General features: G+C 38.0%; 1 protein-coding gene across 2 annotated transcripts; it reads left to right on the top strand.

Moving 5' to 3' along the window:
• The first annotated feature begins 444 nt into the window (after window positions 1-444).
• On the top strand, window positions 445-19,013 carry LOC127957753 (leukemia inhibitory factor receptor). Of its 2 annotated transcripts, none has more exons than XM_052556409.1 (17): window positions 445-573; window positions 1,745-1,896; window positions 1,987-2,137; window positions 2,960-3,226; window positions 3,559-3,688; window positions 7,659-7,816; window positions 8,129-8,262; window positions 9,224-9,374; window positions 9,954-10,030; window positions 10,272-10,476; window positions 10,558-10,740; window positions 11,394-11,495; window positions 11,895-12,053; window positions 12,450-12,602; window positions 17,185-17,266; window positions 17,367-17,442; window positions 17,537-19,013. In XM_052556409.1, the coding sequence occupies exons 2-17, from the start codon at window positions 1,789-1,791 to the stop codon at window positions 17,858-17,860; spliced, it is 2,460 nt and encodes an 819-aa protein (XP_052412369.1). In that variant the 5' UTR covers window positions 445-573; window positions 1,745-1,788; the 3' UTR covers window positions 17,861-19,013. The 2 variants fall into 2 exon arrangements, with proteins under 2 accessions (XP_052412369.1, XP_052412368.1); XM_052556408.1 differs by lacking the exon at window positions 445-573 and adding an exon at window positions 1,108-1,595.
• The last annotated feature ends 182 nt before the right edge of the window (window positions 19,014-19,195 follow it).

Raw genomic sequence — 19,195 nt, 5'->3', positions numbered from 1 at the left:
GCGACCTTCAGCTCAAGCCAGCAGCCTCCGCGTTCAGATATCAGCATGTTTTTGTCTTATTAAAGAAATGTTTATACTAGTGAATGTAATCGTTTGAATCTATTGATTACGTAGATTTAATACCTGACACATTATTGGAAATTCGCCTGAATAAACTTTGTAAAATTAGTATATACAACGCCGTTCCCACTAATCACAAGCACGAGTGATTAGTTCACCTCGACCAGCGCTGAGAAAAGTAACAGGTACCGTGTGACAATGTTATCCGCTTGATTCTTTAGCAGCAATGTGTACAATAATTTATAAATGAATAATGATACCGAAAACATTTATAGCCACTGAGTTGGAAATACAGACCGATGAGGTAAAACTTGAGAATTCTTATTAAGCCCCCTATATTCCTGACCAATCAGAATCAACTTTTTGATCGCTAAGCCACGCCCATGTTGCCCACTTTCAGTAGTGATGCAGCTGCACTCGCTTCTTTTTCTATGGATTTTTTCAACAAGGCTTCTGGATGGAGGGGACCGGAGAAGGGACGGGCCACGGTGGGGACGTGGGCGGCTTCGTGACGTGAGCGAAGAACTACGGAGCCAACGCCAAACACTAAAATGCATGCGCATGATTTTAATTTAAACCATTCATAATCAGTAAATAAAACTATATTGGCATGGCATTACCGCAACGCGTTTACTTACGGCACACAAATATTTATTAGTCCTAACCACAATAAATAAGGTGAAGTAGCAGGTGAAATAAAAGATAGGGACATTTTTTTTGAATAACATAAAATTAAATGAAAATTTAATTAAATTAATTCGTAATTATGCAAAAAGTATAATAAATAAAACGTAAAAAAAGTAAATAAAAAAGTACAAATATTTTAATGATAATTGCATACATGATAAATGCACACTAAACGAAAAGAATCAAAATATTAAATAGTAATTACATTTAATGTAAACATTAACAACGTAACAAAATCTTGAAATAAACATTCTGAGAATTTAGAGATTGATTTCGATCTAAACAGCTGTTTTGACTGAAGAGTGCGTTCATTGATTGTGTTTTGATTATGATTTGATTATACTGAGGAAAGATCATTTTCTGGTGTCAAAAGTCTGGTGTTTCAAGTTTGCTTTCAGAAAGTTTGCTTTTGAAGCATTTCCATCAATGGCCTATAGATGGGACTCTGTGCTAATATAAAGAATGCATATTTCTCTTAAACGTCATGATTATTAAATGTAACAAACCACCAACATAGCCATTTATGGGTTATTATCATCATTATATTACCTTCCACGGTGATTTCAGAAACCACATATATATAACACCAAAGCAAGTACATCACTTTAACTTCATGACTCACAGGCAATAAATCGAAGTCTGGAGGCATTGCTTCCTTAATCTCAACCGGAAGGCAGCAGTAGGAGGAGAACTTTAACCGTTCATAGATTAACACCTACTACATTCTGACAAAACCTCAGAGCAGATGCTGAGAGAGTTTACATCTACCAAAATGGTTCTCTATTGGACACTGATGCTTAAAGTTTTCATCCTGTTCGAAAATGTTAAAGGCTGGAATTCTTCTTCAGGTCAGATATAAATCAGGATAAGTTTGGCCTCAACTCAAAATTAATTGTTCTTACTTTACAGTATTATTTTTTCTTAAATGTATATGTATTACTAATTGCATCTCTCTTAGTGTACAGCTTCACAACACTTTAAAAAAATGTATCCACAGATACAGTCACTGTGCCAGACGTCATTGAACTCCAGGCTTTGGACATGTGGAGGCTGGAGGTGAAGTGGATGGTGAATCAGAATGAAGAACAAAGAAATCAAACATATGAAATACAAATTGGACGCACATCAAACATGGATATTGTGGACAGAGTGCGTTGAACACATCATTTCTAAGCTCCTATCACATTATCGCATGATTTTTGTGCTTTTTTGCTCTAACTGTTTACAGTCTGTCCACAGCTGAATGTAAGCAGAGGATCACTGGAAACAGTTCACACACTGGTCTGGACCTCACAGCTCCCGCTGAACTGTGTCAATCACTCTGTTAGAGTAAGACTCATCTCCGGTGCTTCACCATCCAGCTCTTGGAGTTCATGGAAAACCATCTATGGTAGGATATTTCAAGTTCATTCCAAAAGTAGATCTCCATGAAATGGTGGGGTTCAAAAGTTTAACTTGTCAAAAGTTTGGAAACATTATGATTTTTAAAAGTGTCTTATGCTCACCCAAGCTGTGTTTTTATATATATATATATATATATATATATATATATATATATATATATACATACAGTAAAACGGTATATTCTAATTTAATTTTCATTAATTTTCTTCTGTGTCACATGATTCACAGATTTGCTGCTTAATTATTAATAATGGTTCTTTTTATTATCTTAGTATTTTGTGGAATTTTTTGTTGTTGTTGCTCTGGACCTGTGTGAATAGAAAAAGAACAGCATTTATTTCAAATAGGATAATTTTTAACATTCTAAATTTTTTGTCACTTTTAATGAATTTATTTGCTAAAAGTATTACTTTCTATTAGACACTCACATACCCTAAACATTTGAACATATATTTTATGGTTTCTGCACAAATATGAAGTAGCATAACAGTTATCATCATTGATAATAATCAGAAAGGTTTCTTAAGCAGCAAATCAGCATATTACAACGATTTTCATCCATGATGTCCTGACTTTATACACGCCTGTTGTGTGCCTCTCAACTGTCACTGATGAATGTGCATTTCTGAGAGCATGTTGGTCAACCAGCCTCAGCAGTTAAACCATAGCAACAGCATAGAAAACATGCTTAAAAAACCTTTGCAATCATATAATAATACCCAGAAAACCATCCACATGACAGTAGCATGGTGTTGATGATTGTATGGAGTGCTTGGATATTTATTCTTATTAACTGATTTTCATGTAGGTGAGATGAACTTGGCCCACAATGAAATCAAGATGTTTCCAGACGACCAGGTGCTTCGGGAGGGATCCACGGTGATGTTCTGCTGCATTTTTCCCAAAGAGACACACATCACCTCTATGTTCTTCGGCAACAATCCCTACAAAGTCATCAACATAAGCCCAAGGGTCAAAGCCATTCAAGTGGAAAACATCAAAGCCACAAATTCATTTGGTGTCAACTTCTACTGCGACAACAACATTGATGAGACGGCATTTAACTTTGTCACCTGTGAGTATAAGTGTCCCATTGTCCACACAATTTAAATGTCCCCTTATAGGCAAGAAGAGTATGTTTTTCATTCAAAAGTTGTTGGGGGGGAAAAAAGCTCTATGATAGTCATGCAGCATCTTTGGAAGTTAAACTTCATTATATTTAAATATATATATCTTTTTTTTTTTTTTTTTTTTAGAAGAAAGATTTTCCCACTGAATTAAAATATAAAGTACAAGTAACATGCAATGCAATAGTACATGCAATAGTAATCCATTATAAACGTTTTCTTCTAAGCATAATGGGAGATTTCTGGTAAGAGACATACATTTCTGCTAAACCTTTTTCAGTTCCTCCTGAGAAACCATTCGATTTTAAATGTGAGACTGAAGACATGAGACACGCATACTGCTTGTGGAAAATACACAGAGCTCCTAACCTACTAGGCAACCAGAAAAGAAAATACACATTACAAATCAGGTTAGTCTGATTTTGGGCCTGTCCAAATACCCAATTACATTTCTTGTTTTTAGCCCCAGAGTTCAAGTGGGCTTGAAGACCACAAGTTTGTGTAAAACTTGTTATTACCTGATAGGACACATTTACAGTGTTGTTAAATAGCAAGTATTTAATTTTTTTTTATTTTGCATTTTAAATGTTTGTTCTGTAGTCTATATAACAGATGACAGTTAGTATAAGTTAGTACTTGTGGCGCTTCTAATTAACTGATAAAGAGCAGTTGCAAAATACACAACCTCATCACCAATTTTACAAAATGTTTGCAGTAGCTTGTTGAATTATTATAAATGTTTAACTTGCACTGGAAAACATCTTGTGAGAGCTCTGCAAACGGGCTCATAAATAATTTCCAAAACATGATGCACTATGGGATATGCTTATCCTTGAATACCCCTCTGAAGCGGTATTCAAGACAGTGTGGATTTAAAAGCACTGCACTTAATACTGGGACATGCTTTAACTCTCAGGTGGCCAAACCACAAGTGTGGGTATTTAGGTCATAAATCACCTAATTGCACATCTCTGTCTTGGTCAGGTTGTCTGATGATTTTCAGAGGGAATGAACCAATGCATAATATTTTAAATGTATCTGAAACACCTGCCTATGAAATGAGAAAAGTGCCTAACAAATGAGAAAATTGATCCATATTAATCACTGCTCTTAAAGGTATAGTCCACCCAAAAAATGAAAATACTTTAATCATTTACTCTGTCATCACCCTTATATTGTTACAAACTGGCTTTTTCTTCTGTAGAAAAAATTGTGAAGAACTTTTGGGGTTCAAACAACAATCGCCCCCAACTGACTTTCATTTTAAGGTCAGAATGTAACAATATAATAACCTTCATAGTCACGGGAAGAAGGAGGCGGGAACCGGCGAACATTCAAATGAAACTTTAATTAATAAATAAACACAAAATGGTGCAACAGCCCCTTGCAGATGACTGTCGCACACAAACAAAACCAAAACACAAAATAAAACCCCTCCGGTTACCATCGTAACCTCAGTTCCCTGAGAGGTGGGAACGAGACTTTACGTCAGCTATAACATATATAACTTTCGCTGAAATCTTATGGGCTAACACCAGCTGGGACAGCTGGCAAATTGACACGAAGCATGCAAATACTGACAGGTCAGCGGGCAGTATAAAATGCATGGGCGCGACAATCACGACTGAATGCTAGCACAGCCATGGCGGCTAACGTAATGTCTAACGATAGTAACCAGAGGCGTTCCATTTCAAGGCGGTAACTCAACATTACATCAGCTATGCAGTATATGGGAACTGTATTAAATTCCATAGTGAGACCAGTGAAGATAAGCCCTGAACGGGGTCAATCACACCCACACATAAGAAAGATAGTTCTTGTCAATAGCCGCGTCACTAAGAGTACTCGCATCTGATAGGCAGAACTAGACCAATGAAACATCTGCTCCAACTGAGCAGCAACCTCCCGCTCTCTCTAGTGAAGCCAATAAGGAAGTAACTAAAACTGCAATTCATCGACTGGCCGCTTGAGGCTGGCTGCAAAAGAGAGTCAATCCCATAGGCTCCCCATGTTAAAATGCCCAACTTTACAGCAGAAAAAAACAGGTTTTCAGCCTGGTGCAAAAAATGATTTTGGTCTATATAGCTAATTTTTCCGGGAGAGTCGCGCGGTGACGCACTGCCAAGATGGCGACGGCTTGCTCTGCACACCTTAGGCTTCAAAAACTCTCTTCAGGAGCCTACGGGTGACGTCACCGACACTACGTCCATATTTTTATACAGTCTATTTTATACAGTCGACAGCATTTGCGGTGACAACTGCATAAACCGTATAAACCATAACACAGAGTTAGCAGCCATGGTAACTACTTTATAGCTATATCTGGTTATAACAGTTCACAACACATTAATGAAATTTAACTCACCGATAGTACATGTGACACGAGGGTACATCCAGCTTGTAAAACCTGGCAAATGTGTTCTGGGAAGGCCAGCCAGCAGCAAGACATAAATCCTGGATAGACATACCTCTAGACCAGGCCCATGAGGGAGCCATTCCCCTCGCAGAATGAGCTCTGATGTTGAGGGGACAATCTTCCCCTGGCATTCGTAAGCCAACACAATAGTGTCCACAATCCAGTGAGAAAGTCTCTGATTGGAAACACCACGTCCCTTATAACATCTATCAAAGCACACGAACAGCTGGTCCGACTAATGAAAGGCTCAGCAGATAAGGCGGGCAGGGAAACAACCTGTGCTCTAAACAGTGTATTGAGTGACTTCAGAATGTAAATTGGTCTCGGCCAGAGAGTGACATTACAGTCGCCAGGTCCGAAACAGACGCAATCATCGTTCACTGAAAACGCGTGTAAGTCTCCAATGCGCTTCACTGAGCTGAGAGCAAGAAGCAGAGGCACACTTCTTCCCAGCCTGAAGTTAACACGTCCATCGAGACCACGGTAAGATGCGTTACTGTATTCAAAGGAACTCCTGGGCTGAACATATCCGGGCTGTTCCACAGTCTCAATTGAAGCCTCTGCCATCGGTCCCAGAAGCCTCTGAAATTCCCTGCCCAGTTTGAAATGGTGCAGAGTCAATGAAATTGCCTCTATGCGCTCTTGAGAGAGATGGGCTCACATTGCCATCGAGTCACAATGCATGCTTGTGAAGTGCTCGGTTGATGGGTCTCAGGTCCAGAATCGGACAGAGTCCACCATCCTTCTTTGGCACCATGAAGTAACGGCTGTAAAACCTGCTTTTTTGGTCACTCTGAGGGACACGCTCTATCGCTCCTTTCTCAAGCAGACTGAGAACCTCCTGTCTCAGAACAGGAAGGTTTTGGGGCAAAGTCAGTGATGGGACCACGCAGTTGAAGCGGGGAGGTCTGTGTTTGAACTGAAGAGAATACCGTGCTGAATTATTCCCAATATCCACTGTGAAACGCTCGGGATAGCCCTCCACGTGTCCAGGAAGTGACACAGCGGACGCGTTAGCTCTATTGTCTACAGTCTAGCCAGTCCCTGCGGGACCTCGCAGACGATGAATGGAGTGAGGGACAGGGCATCACGTGGTTCATTGCCTTGGTGTGCTTCTGCGTCTCTGAGAAACGCTCCGTGACCAACTCCACGGCATCACCAAAGAGGCCTGAGGGAGTGACTTGTGCATTTAGAAGTGTCTTGCGGTTTGCGTCCTTCAGGTCAGCTAGGGTAAGCCACAGGTGCCTGTTAAGGACGACCATGAACCCCATGGAATGGCCGTTGGGTTGAGCAGAGCACTTAGTAGCCATCAGCGAGAAATCAGTTGCCGCATGATCCCTGATGACATCAGTGCTAACTGCAGGCAGTCTGCAGGTAGATGACACAGAACTGGTGAAGATCGGGCAGGACCCACGCAAATCTGGCATGTAGCAGCCATTGGATGCGGAGAGGAAAAACAGGGGTTAGTAGTCCTCTAATGCAACTTCCACAATGACTTCGCTAAGACTTCTAGTGTGAAGAAAGAGATTCTTATGTAATTTTCCCACCCATGCATTTTATACTGCCCTCTGACTTGTCAGTATTTGCATGCTTCGAGTCAATTGGCCAGATGTCCCCAGCTGGCGTTAGCCCATAAGATTTCAGGGAAAGTGGAGAAGGGAGGGGTTCCCATATATGTCATAGCTGATGTAATGTTGAGTTATCATCTTGAAAGGGAACCCAGGCCTGGTCCTCCTTCACTGTCGTAACTCCTCCAATGCCTCTCGGCCCTGCCCCACTAGTCACATACCCCCATCGCCGCTCGCAGGCCGGTAGGAACTCCGAGACTGCACTCTACTCCCCCCTGCCCCCCCGGGGGAGCAGATCACAGTGGCCGAGGGTACCTAGGTGTAAGGACAGACAGACGAGGCAAGAATATAACTCATTATGAGTTGAATATAATGACATTTTCTCTTTGTGTTCAGTGACTCCAAGTCTGTCAGCTGTGATGTGGAAGGCACAGATCCTGCCTCCTGTGGATTTGATGTCATCCCACATCAGATCACCTACAACATCACATTATTTGTGACAAACAGTTTGGGGCAAGAGAGTGAGACATACATATTCAGTATCACAGACAGAGGTGAATATGAATCATTTTTATATGAAGATTATATAGTTAAAGGATCAGATACCTCAGTGATATGGAATAGTTTAAAATCTGGGACAGATCATAAACAAATGGCTGTAATTTGAAACCCATTTAAACTATCACCACTGTTCCCTAGATCAAGACGCTTTACCTCAGGGGGATGGTCCTTATATTTGTGTAAATTTGTCCACTTTTGTATAGAAGTGCAGTGGAAGTTTCTTTAATTGTGTCGTCCACAAGACAACGGGGAATAAATAACAAAAATATGTAGTTAATAATCCATTTCATTCCATTTCACTTCAGTTTTTCCAGTCCCTAAGCATCTTGAAGTGACTGCAGGTGTGTTTGATTCATTGGTGATCTTGCAGCTGAATGGGAATTTCAAAGGACTTCTTCTGATATGCCAGACTGAACTTGAACCAGGAGGGATAATACAGGTAAAGGAGTAGTTCATCAAAAATTAACCCAAATTTTCAGAAAATGTACTTCCAATCAGTCCATCCAAGGACAATGGGAACAGATTTGGAGAAATGTAGCATTACATCACTTGGATCTATCCATGGATGCTCTTGCAGTGAGTGGGTGCCGTCAGGATGAGAGTCCAAACAGCTGATAAAAAACATCACAATAATCCACAAGTAATCCACACTACTACAGTCCATCAATCAGTTTTATGAAGTGAAAAGCTGTGCATTTGTAAAGAGCAATCCATAATGAAGACGTTTTAACTTCAAACTCTTGTTTGTGGCTGAAACACAAGACTTCTATCCATTAAACTGCTTCCTCCACTGAAAAGTCTGATTAAGAAGAGAAATACGCACAGATCAATCACTGTTTACATGACGAAGCAGTCCAAATAGTTCTAAACATTTATGTTGGTGTATGTTGATGTGAGAGGACAACTGCAACTTTTTCACTGGAGGAAGTGTTATTACATTATCATGGACTTGTATTTTAGCCAGAAGTGTCAGTTTTAAAGTTAAAAGGCTTCGATGAAGGATTTGTTTCTTAAGAACACACAGCTTTTTATGTCGCAAGATGTTAATCTGATGATGGACTGTAGTGCGAATTATTGTGATGTTTATATGTGGACTTTCGTTCTGACGGCACCCATTAAAACGTCTCTATAACTGTTTGGCTAAAGTAAAAAACTTATCTACATCTTAAATGGCCTAAGGGTGGGACCATCTTCCTCTGCGGTGTTCTTTTCTGTTGCACAATATCTTTTTGTATTTCCAAATAATGCGATGGCATCAGAAATACGACAAGAGGGAGTTTCATAAGCTTGATTAACAGTGTGAAAACTCATCAAAAGACTTGCCATATCAGATAAACAAAATGAACTTTACAGAAATGCTGAAGCACATCCTGTGTTCAACTGTTGTTGTTGTCTTACAGGATTTAGATAAGAATGGATCTGACTCAATGCAGTCTTACGCATTCAGACTGCAGCACCTGAAGCCCAGCACGCAGTACTCTGTTAGGGGGCGCTGTGCAGTACAGGGGAATGACTGGGGCCGATGGACAACACAAAGACTATTCATCACAGGTAAGCAAAGAGAATTCATGTGTATATATGTGTGTGTGTTTATTTATAAACCACACAGCAATACACAATAAACACTAGAATATTGCACGGCAAGTAAACGCAAGCATACAGTATATTTATATGTGACTCTAAAGCGCAAACCTTTCTTAAGTAGCACAGGTATATTTGTAGCAATAGCCAACAACACATAGTATGGGTCAAAATTATAGATTTTTCTTATATGCCAAAAATCATTAGAATATTAAGTGAAGATCATGTTCCATGAAGACATTTTGTAAAATTCCTACCATAAATATATAACTTCATCTTTGATTAGTAATATGAATAGCTAATGACTTCATTAGGACAATTTTAAAGGCGATTTTCTCAATTTTTTGCACCCTCAGATAACAGATTTCAAATAGTTGTATCTCGGCCAAATATTGTCCTGTCATAACAAACCATACAGTACATCAATTAAATGCTTTTTTATTCATCTTTCAGATGTTGATGATATATTTAAATGTCAAAAAATGTACCCTTTTGACTGGTTTTGTGGTCCAGGGTCACACAGATGTGTGTTTGATTGTTGTTCTGCAGAGCCTCTAGTGACCATAGATCTGTGGAGCCAAATCCGGGACCATCCCAATCGCACCATCATTCTGCTGTGGAAAACAGTAAGTTTATGCTTTTGACATTCTTCTTCGTTACTTTGTCATTTTTGTAACAGTGGTCCAGTTCTTTTTATTGACTTTGTTTGGTTTTTGTTTAGCTAAGAATTTATTTACACTGAAACATTCCATTATATATTTGATGTAGTATTTTTTTGTGTGTGTGTATTTTGAAATCTATTTAGAAATATATATGTTTTTTTTATGAGAAAGAGGATCAGTGTTAACACGGTTCACTTTTCCTCAGGCCAGCAGTGACTCAGAGTCATATATCAATGCCTATGAGGTGTGTGTGAGCTACAGAAACACAGAGAGGAGCGTGTGCATGAACGTCACACAGACACATGTGGAACTAATGAGAGAGATCAATATGAGTGACATCACTGTGAGGGCCGTCATTCAGTCTGGCTTATCTGAACCAGCCCACATCACTATTCCTTCAGGCCATACAGGTGACAAAGCTCAGATCAACATTAAAGTGTGTTCTGTTGTTCTGTATAACATCAGATAACTTACTGCTGTTACTGATGCAGACAGCATGCTGAGAGAAAAGAGGATTATGGGGAATGAAAAGGGATTCCAGTTGACCTGGAAGAGGGACTCGGCTGCCACGTGTGGTTACACCATAGAGTGGTGCATGCTGGGTATTGCACTCCCCTGCAGCCCAGAGTGGAGAAAAGTCCCAGATAATCAGACCTTCTTAAACCTGACTGCAGGTAGAAAGCCGTGTTTGCACATGATGCCATATTCTTACAATACAAGCACCACCAAAATAAAATTGTGTCATTTATGTTTCCGGGTACATGATAGCATTACATATAAAAGCGGCATTTGTGCTTTTTTTATAGTAACACTTTTGAACTGCATGATGGTTAGGCATTGTTTTAAAGCAAAAAAAAAAAAAAAACATTGATTAAAATAAAATCAAAATTAGTTACAACTTATTCATCTAATGTTTATATTTAATTCAATTTTATTTCAGTTGCTTTTGTCCTTTACAGATAAGGCAATTCAAGAATGCATTGCAAGATGCTTACATAAAAACTATTTTTTTTTTATAAAACTAGATTTATATATACCTTTCCAGTCATTTGGAATTTACTTGAGTATTATAAATGAGGATTTAAATTAAAAAAGTATTTTTACTCGCAATTTATTAGCTGATAACAGTAAAAAAAAAAACAGTAAAAAATGACAGTAAAACAGTAAAATAACAGTAAAAATGCTAATCCTGTAGAATCCTGTTAATTGATTAATATATTGATGAGATAAAAATAAGAAATATTTTTGTTGTTGTAGCCTATTGTCTTGTTTTAAGTTATCCTAATACTTGTTGTTCAAAATCAATGTAAAACAATTTTTTTTTCAGGGGATTTTAAAGCAGGAGTTCAATATGCATTTGAAATCTATGGCTGTAGCGCTGATGGACCCAGACGTCATGAGAAACAGATCGGATACTTAAAAGAACAGAGTAAGAGTGCACACACACTTTACATGCTACATTACAGCAAAGCACAAAACAGCTGTCAATCCACATTAAGTCATTCGCTTCCAGTTCTCTTACCTGTACAAAACAGTAAGTTATGTTATATTTTTGTGAAATTACTTTAATATACTGTCAAAATTATAAGCACACTGGTTTGTAGTGGAAATAGTTTGACTGTTTACTACACTTTGTTGTTCTTGTAATATTAGAAAATAGAAACAGAAAATATTTTAGATTTCCGCTTTGCAAAATAAGGTGCTATGTTGCAATGGAAAATGCATCGAACTGAAGTTGAAATCACCAATTTTCTCATCTGCATTGTGCAATACAACACATTAATATTATGAAATAAATATCACCACATGTATTATTTGTGTTGTGCAGAGCCCACACAGCGCCCAACACTGGACTCTAGCCCAAACATAACATGGTCATCTGTAGAGCTGAAATGGAGTTTCAATGAGAAGGATCCAAGTCACGCTGGATTCATCACTGGATATGTGATTACAATACAAGACTATTCAGAGGCCGGCTCTGATCTCAGTGAGTCTAAACTTATTTTCTAAAAGAGTCCCTTTTCAAATATTCCATATTTGCAGTACCTCTACACAGCTATTTTGGGCTTCCAACCCCAAGTCCGGTCTACTTGAATAAGGAAATCCAGAAATCTCAAAAACTGCTTGCCACAACCACTTTAAATAATTGCAGCCAGCAACATGCCCCATAAATATTGTTTTTTTTATGCTAAAATGGTGCTTATATTTCAGCTTGGACCAGCCAATGTGCATGTGCTTTACAGGTTGAAGCAGCTATTATCTGACAGTATACCGTAGCAGTCCAGCATGACAAAATACCCTGTTGCTGTTTTTAATCTCACATTAAAATTTTGTTATTTTCTCTTTTCTCTATCGCATGGATTCTTCCTGTTTGTTCTGGCAGGTTCCTTCAGAGTGTCAGTGGATGATCCTCACAGCAAGTCTTGGACAGTCAGTGGTCTTGAGGAGGACCAGCTGTACACATTTCAGCTGGCAGCGTGTACGTCTGCAGGCTGTGGACCGGAGACCACCGCCACCTTCAGAACCAGACAGAACTGTGAGCTCCGTTACTGATTAAAACTGACAGGAAAGAGACAGAGTGGCATTTTGTAACAGAAGACTACTATCTTGTGTGCATCTACACCAGTGGTCAGCAACCTTTTCGGCATACATGACATTTTTTTTTCTGGTTAACCACAAATGGGGTTATATCTCTGCAACAGTTATGAGCGTGGAAGATTATATTTGGAGCGTGCAAAAGTGCATTCTCGAAAATCAATTTTGCATTTAAAATACGTTTTTTAATGTGTGCAGACGTTCTCTTTTGCACGTGCAACATTTCACCAGCTTGCTCACCTGATGCCTGCCCTCAGTCCTCTCTAAATGCTGACAGCTCGTTTGCTAAACACAAACCAGCGTTACAATGTCATAATTCCAGCCAATCAGAGTCAAAGCTACTAAATTCTGATTGGCTGCTTTGAAAAACCAATCACAACAATATTCCCTGCATTACAACAACAGCTGAAGAGGAAAAATACAGTGCGTGCATAATTATTAAGTTGATATACTGATCATACTTTTTCCAAGCACAATTTACCAATTATCTTAACTATTAATCTTGTATTTAATCATTTCTAACTGATATATAATTGTTCATGATGTCTGGAAGTGAAAATGCCTTATATTCAGGTGTGCATAATTATTAAACAGGTTTTCTTTTACAGATAAAAGTTTGACATAGATTAAACATGAACGCCAAAAACCTACTGCCAGATTAAAGAAGATAAATTCTTGGAAAAGCGGTAAAAGAGGATGTGGAGTCACTCCCAACTTACCTGTCTATAAAGCCTGTAAAAAAAAATCAGTCTTCAAGTATTTTACTACACTTCAGTATGTGTTTTTCCTATTAAGTAGGGGTCCTTTTTTAGGATTCTTTACGTAACCTAAGTCTCTGAGAACCTGACACCTTGTACTTGTGGAGAATCAAGGAAGGTTGTAGTTCTGGAAAATGGTGGCGCTGGAGACTAAATGGTTCCTAATGATATCACACCTAATTCTTCACCTCAGTTCCTAATTCTTTTGCAGTTGCATCTTTTCTTCTGACCCTGCAGACCTACTTAGCATTTTGCTACTCAACGGTCATCTCTTAACTTTTCAATTTCTATTATTGCATTAGTTTTGAATATTTCTCATGGGCATTTAATAATTTTTAAAGATCTTTTTTGGCTCAATTAGGCTCAGAATAAAACCTGCTTAATAATTATGCACATCTAAATATATGCCGTTTTTCACTTTCGTTTTTCAGCCTTCATGAACAATTATATATCAGTTGGACATGATTAAATACAAGATTAATAGTAGATATTAAGATTGATGTCGTTTCAAATTGGTAAATTGTGCTTGGAAAAAGTATGATCAGAATATCAACTTGCATAATAATTATGCATGAACTTTTTCTTTCTTTTTTTCTCTGCTGTTGCTGTAATGCAGGGAATATTGTGATTGGTTGTCAAAGCAGCCAATCAGAATTAAGCAACTTTGTCTCTGATTGGCTGAAATTATGTCATATTGTAACTTAGGTTGTGTTGAGCGAGCGAGCTGTCTGCATTTAGAGAATTTTTTTAAAGAATATAATTAGAATAGTTAGTGCTAAAGTTAAAGGGTCAAATAAAGATGGAAGAGATAGGTTTTAAGCCGATTCTTGAAGATGGCTAAGGACACAGCTGGTCAAATTGAGTTGGGGAGGTCATTCCACCAACATTTAATTTAAAAGTCCGTAAAAGTGACTTTGTGCTTCTTTGGGATGGCACAACCAAGCTATGTTCACACACAGACAGCAAGCTTCTAAAGGGCACATAAGTCTGAAGTAATGAATAGAGGTAAATGGGTGCAGAGCTAGTGGTGGTTTTGTAGGCAAACATCAATGCCTTGAATTTTATGCGAGCAGCTATTGGAAGCCAGTGCAAATTGATAAACAGAGGTGTAACGTGTATTATTTTCGGCTCATTAAAAATTAATCTTGCTGTCGCATTCTGACCGGACAGTTTTAGCAATGTGGTCTGAGAAAGTAAGCTTATCATCAATCATAACTCCAAGGTTTTCGGTTATTTTTGAAGGAGTAATAGTTGAAAAACTGCCTAAATTGATAGTGACATTGTGATGAAACGATTGGTTTGCTGGAACCATGAGCAGTTCTGTCTTGGTAAGGTTGAGTTGAAGGTGATGGTCCTTCATCCAGTAAGAAATGTCTGTTAGACAAGCTGAGATGCAGGTAGCTATCGTCAGATCATCAGGATGGAATGAGAGGTAGAGTTGAGTGTCATCAGCATAGCAGTGCTATGAAAAGCCATGTTTCTGAATGACAGAACCTAATGATGCCATGTAGATAGAAGAGAAGTGGTCCAAGAACTGAACCCTGAGGCACCCCAGTAGTTAAGACTCAATAGTTAAGACTCAAACCACTGCAGTGCGGTTCCTGCTATGCCCTTTGCCAATAGGGTTGATAGGAGGATCTGGTGGTTAACCGTGTCAAAAGCAACGGACAGATCAAGCAGGATAAGTGTTGAAGATTTGGATTCTGCTCTTGCCAGTCTTAGGGCTTCCACAAAAGAGAGCAAGGCCGTCTTAGTTGAATGTCCACTTCTGAAGCCAGATTGGTTGCTGTCAAGGAGGTTGTTCTGTGTGAGAAAGGCAGAGACTTGGTTGAACACAGCTCGTTAATTTTTTTTGGCAATCAAAGGAATAAGAAAAACTGGTCTGTAGTTCTCTAAAAGAGATGGGTTGAGGGTTGGTTTCCAAACACCAGTGTGGAGAAATATGTTAATGATGTGAGTGAGTGCAGGTAAAACTGCAGGAGAAATGGAGGAGATGAGATGGAATAGGATCAAGTGGACAAGTAGTAGGATGATTAGAAAGGATGAGTTTGGAGACTTCTGCCTCAGAGAGTGAAGAGAAGGATGTGAATCAGTATGTTTGCTGGTGAGATGTGCTTGACGGATTGTGCACTGATGTTTTTAATTTTATTAATGAAAAATGTGTTAAAGTCGTCAGCTATTAGAGATGAAGCTGGAGGAGGACGACAAAGGAGCGAGGAAAATGTTTTATAAAGCATGTGAGAGTTAGTCGAATTGTTAATTTTGTTATGGTAGTCTGTCCTTTTAGCAGTGGAGACATGAGCCCGTTCAGCAGCTTAAGTTTAGAACAATGTTCACGTAGAACATCAGATAACCAAGGTGCAGAAAGGGGTATTGCGGGCGGATCTGAATAACCCCATTACCACAGTTCCAACACCATGAACTTAAACTTGTTGTCAGTACTGCCACGCGACTTTTACTAATCAATACGGAATTGCTACGTGAGATTTCTCAGCAACAAGGTGGGTAAAAACGCTGTTTTTTTAAGTTACTTTACCTAAACTCCGCTTTATTATTTAGAGAGAGAGACACAGATGCAGACAATTTACACATCTCTCTCTTAAAATGGCCGTATTTGAGAATTTTTTTCCCTGAGAAGTTTGCACCACTGGATATAGCTGTCGGTCATTTAACATTTCTATCGTAAAACCTATCGTTAAAGTGGACTAATATTAAATGATTTGCAGCTTCATCGTACCTCGTTCTCTTTTATGTCAAACTGACGCCACCTCGCGCTCTGCTTCTGTCATCAGTAAACCCCACCTACTTTTATTTGATTGGGCATCTCAGTCATTTTGATATTGACTAGCGCTCTTGGACTGCTGAGGCTTTGATCGTAGATTCATTCTCACACTTTTATAGTATTAATAGCTCCTAACAGGCTGTGTGACTATGAGACGTTATTACCTTATATGGTCTATAGTTATTACCTCAATGTGTGTCAGTATGCAGTTTTCCCTATTGCTCGCATACTAGCGATTAACCCTCTGCGTCCCACTTCTGGTTGTAGGTTGCGACCCCTTATCTACACCATCTTAAATGGATAGCTCACCCAAAAATGTACTCTCCCTCATGTCATTCAAACCTATATGTGCTTCTTTCTTTCTTTTGCTAAATATAAAATTTTATTTTGGAACTTGTTGAAGTTTAAACCACATTGGACACAAATGACTTTTATTCTATAGACAAACAGTTTTGAACGACATGGGATGATCTTTAATTTTTTTTCTATGTTTTTAAAAGTAGTCACTTGCTCACCAAGGCTGCACTTATTGGATTTAAATCCATTAAAAACAGTAAAATTGTTAAATATTATTACAATTTAAAATAAAAATTCTGTATTTGAATATATTATAAAACGTAATTTTTCCAATGACGCAATGCTGAATTTTCAGCATCATTACTCTCAGTCTTGAGAGTCACATGATCCTTCAGAAGTCATTCTAATGCAGATTTGCTGCTCAAGAAACATTATTATTTTTATTATTATTATCTATGTTGAAAACAACTACTATTTTTGTGGAAACCATGCTATATTTTATTTCAAGATTCGTTGAGGAATAGAAAGACAGTTATTAAAAATAGAAATCTGCTAGACTGTTACCAATGATAAAACTAAACACCTAATCTGACTCTATTAATCCAATATTTGATGCAAAGTCATTTCATAGTGTTGAACTGTAATGCATATATAATGATGGAATGGTACAATAATTCTCTCCTCAGATTACCTGCTGCTGGTGAAGGTTCTGGTTCCTCTCCTGGTTTCGATCGGTTGTTGTGTTTGTCTGTGGTCATACAGAAACCTGTAAGTCTGCTGATATACAGTGTGTGTGGTGAATGATGGACTGTACCTCTCTTCTCTGTGGTTCACTGACACTGATGACGTCTTTCTCCATCACTTCCAGGATAAGAGGCTTTCCAAAAGAAACATTCAGCTTTCTGCACATAAAAGCACTGGACCTGGATGAAGATCTTTATGAAGTAATTCATTACATTGATGCCATACAGTAATATAATAGCATTGTGTCTATTTCCTTTGACAGCTTAAACCAGGCGCTTTTCTGTTCTTTTTAAGGCGAGTGAAAAGATCCGTACTCTGATGATAGAGGACTGTGAATGGTGTGACGTTGAGATTTTAGACGTGCAACCCATCCCAGCAGAGAAAGCATGGTTGACGTCTGTAGAAGACCCGAATTGTTCATTCATTTCTCCTAAAGTCACGCTCCCATCCTGTCATCTTACCACAGACGTATGGCTAGCCACAAATCTCACAAACTTTACTTACGTGTCGTCTGTGCAACAAGATGTGCCTTCAGAGGAGCTGAAGACAGAAGCCACAACTCAGGGGTCAGAGATCGCGGACTTTTCGAGTGACTATGTCACTTCCGTAGCCACATAATTCCTGAAAATGCAGTGTTGTAACCTTTTATACACGACAAAGAGAGCAAGCCAGAGCTGTTGATCTTATCACATTCAGCAAGATCACAACATCCTCATGTCACCGTGTGTGTGAGGGGCCCCGCTTCCTTCTGCAAAAACAACTTTTAAAGACAAGAAGTGTTGTGAAATGCGACTGCAGAGATTTTGCAATATCTTTCAGGTGCTTCATCTTGGTTTTGCATGTTATGCTAGACCTTTCTAGGCAAAACTGTACAAAATGTTCTCTCTCAAGGGAAAACACATTCTGGAGGGGACATTTATGGGTAACCCTTTGTGATACTGTATGTATCATAAATTAAAAATGAACAATTTTACAGTTAAGAACTTGATATGTTTAAAAATGTACTTTAACATTTGAAAATTTGGGACTGGAATTATTATTATTTTTTATATTAGGTTCACAAATGCTGTTTTTTTTATTACCATAATATTTATATTTTATTATACAGTTTTATTCAAAATTTGTTAAAAAATATTTACACTTGTTCTACCAAGGCTGAATTTATTTGAACATAAATATAGTAGAAACAGTAATATTATCAGTGCTGTCAAAGGATTAATCGCATCCAAAATAAGTTTTTGTTTACATAATATGTGTGTGTACAGTGTATATTTTATGTATATATAAATAAAAACACATGCATGTATACACTTAAGAAAAATATGTATATATTAAGTATATTTGTATATATCAAATATAATAATATACATGTAATTATTTTAAAAATACACAATGTGTTTATGTTTATATATGCATAAGTACAAAAATATATTATGTAAACAAAAACCTTTATTTTGTATGCAATGAATCAGTTGACAGCACTAAATATGTAGTTTATTTGAATTTATTTAAAAATATAATTTTTGAATTTTCAGCATCATAATTTCTCATGATCGTTCAGAAATCATTCTAATATGCTAATTTGCCACTCAGGATACATTTCTTATCAATGTTAAAAACTACTGCTTCATATTTCTGTGGAAGCCTTGGCGTTTTTATGAAATATAAATCTTTTGTAAAATTATAAATGTCTTAGGTATGTCAGACGTGATGTCATTTCTAATCCATGTAATGCATCCTTGCTGAATAAATGTACTAATAAAATGCATATAAGAAAGCAGTTTAAGTATTACTCTTTGCCAGTTCATGATACCTAATGCATTTATACCGATGTTAACACATTGAACTCCATGGTAAAATGTTACTACTTCATATTGTTAACTATATACCCCCCCCCCCCAAAATAAATTATTTTACTTTACACTTAATTCCCGCACATACTCAGCATCTGAA

This window comes from Carassius gibelio, chromosome B5, assembly GCF_023724105.1.
Source record: "Carassius gibelio isolate Cgi1373 ecotype wild population from Czech Republic chromosome B5, carGib1.2-hapl.c, whole genome shotgun sequence".
Lineage (NCBI taxonomy): Eukaryota > Metazoa > Chordata > Actinopteri > Cypriniformes > Cyprinidae > Carassius > Carassius gibelio.
Note: the sequence above shows the minus strand (reverse complement) of the source record. Positions and strands in the feature narration are given on the sequence as shown.

Bases quoted from the DNA above. Each gene is read 5' to 3' on its own strand.
- LOC127957753 (XM_052556408.1), top strand. From the start codon at position 1,493: ATGCTGAGAGAGTTTACATCTACCAAAATGGTTCTCTATTGGACACTG. The intron at 3,227-3,558 runs GTGAGTATAAGT...AACCTTTTTCAG, and splicing joins GGCATTTAACTTTGTCACCT to TTCCTCCTGAGAAACCATTC. The intron at 9,375-9,953 runs GTAAGCAAAGAG...GTTGTTCTGCAG, and splicing joins ACAAAGACTATTCATCACAG to AGCCTCTAGTGACCATAGAT.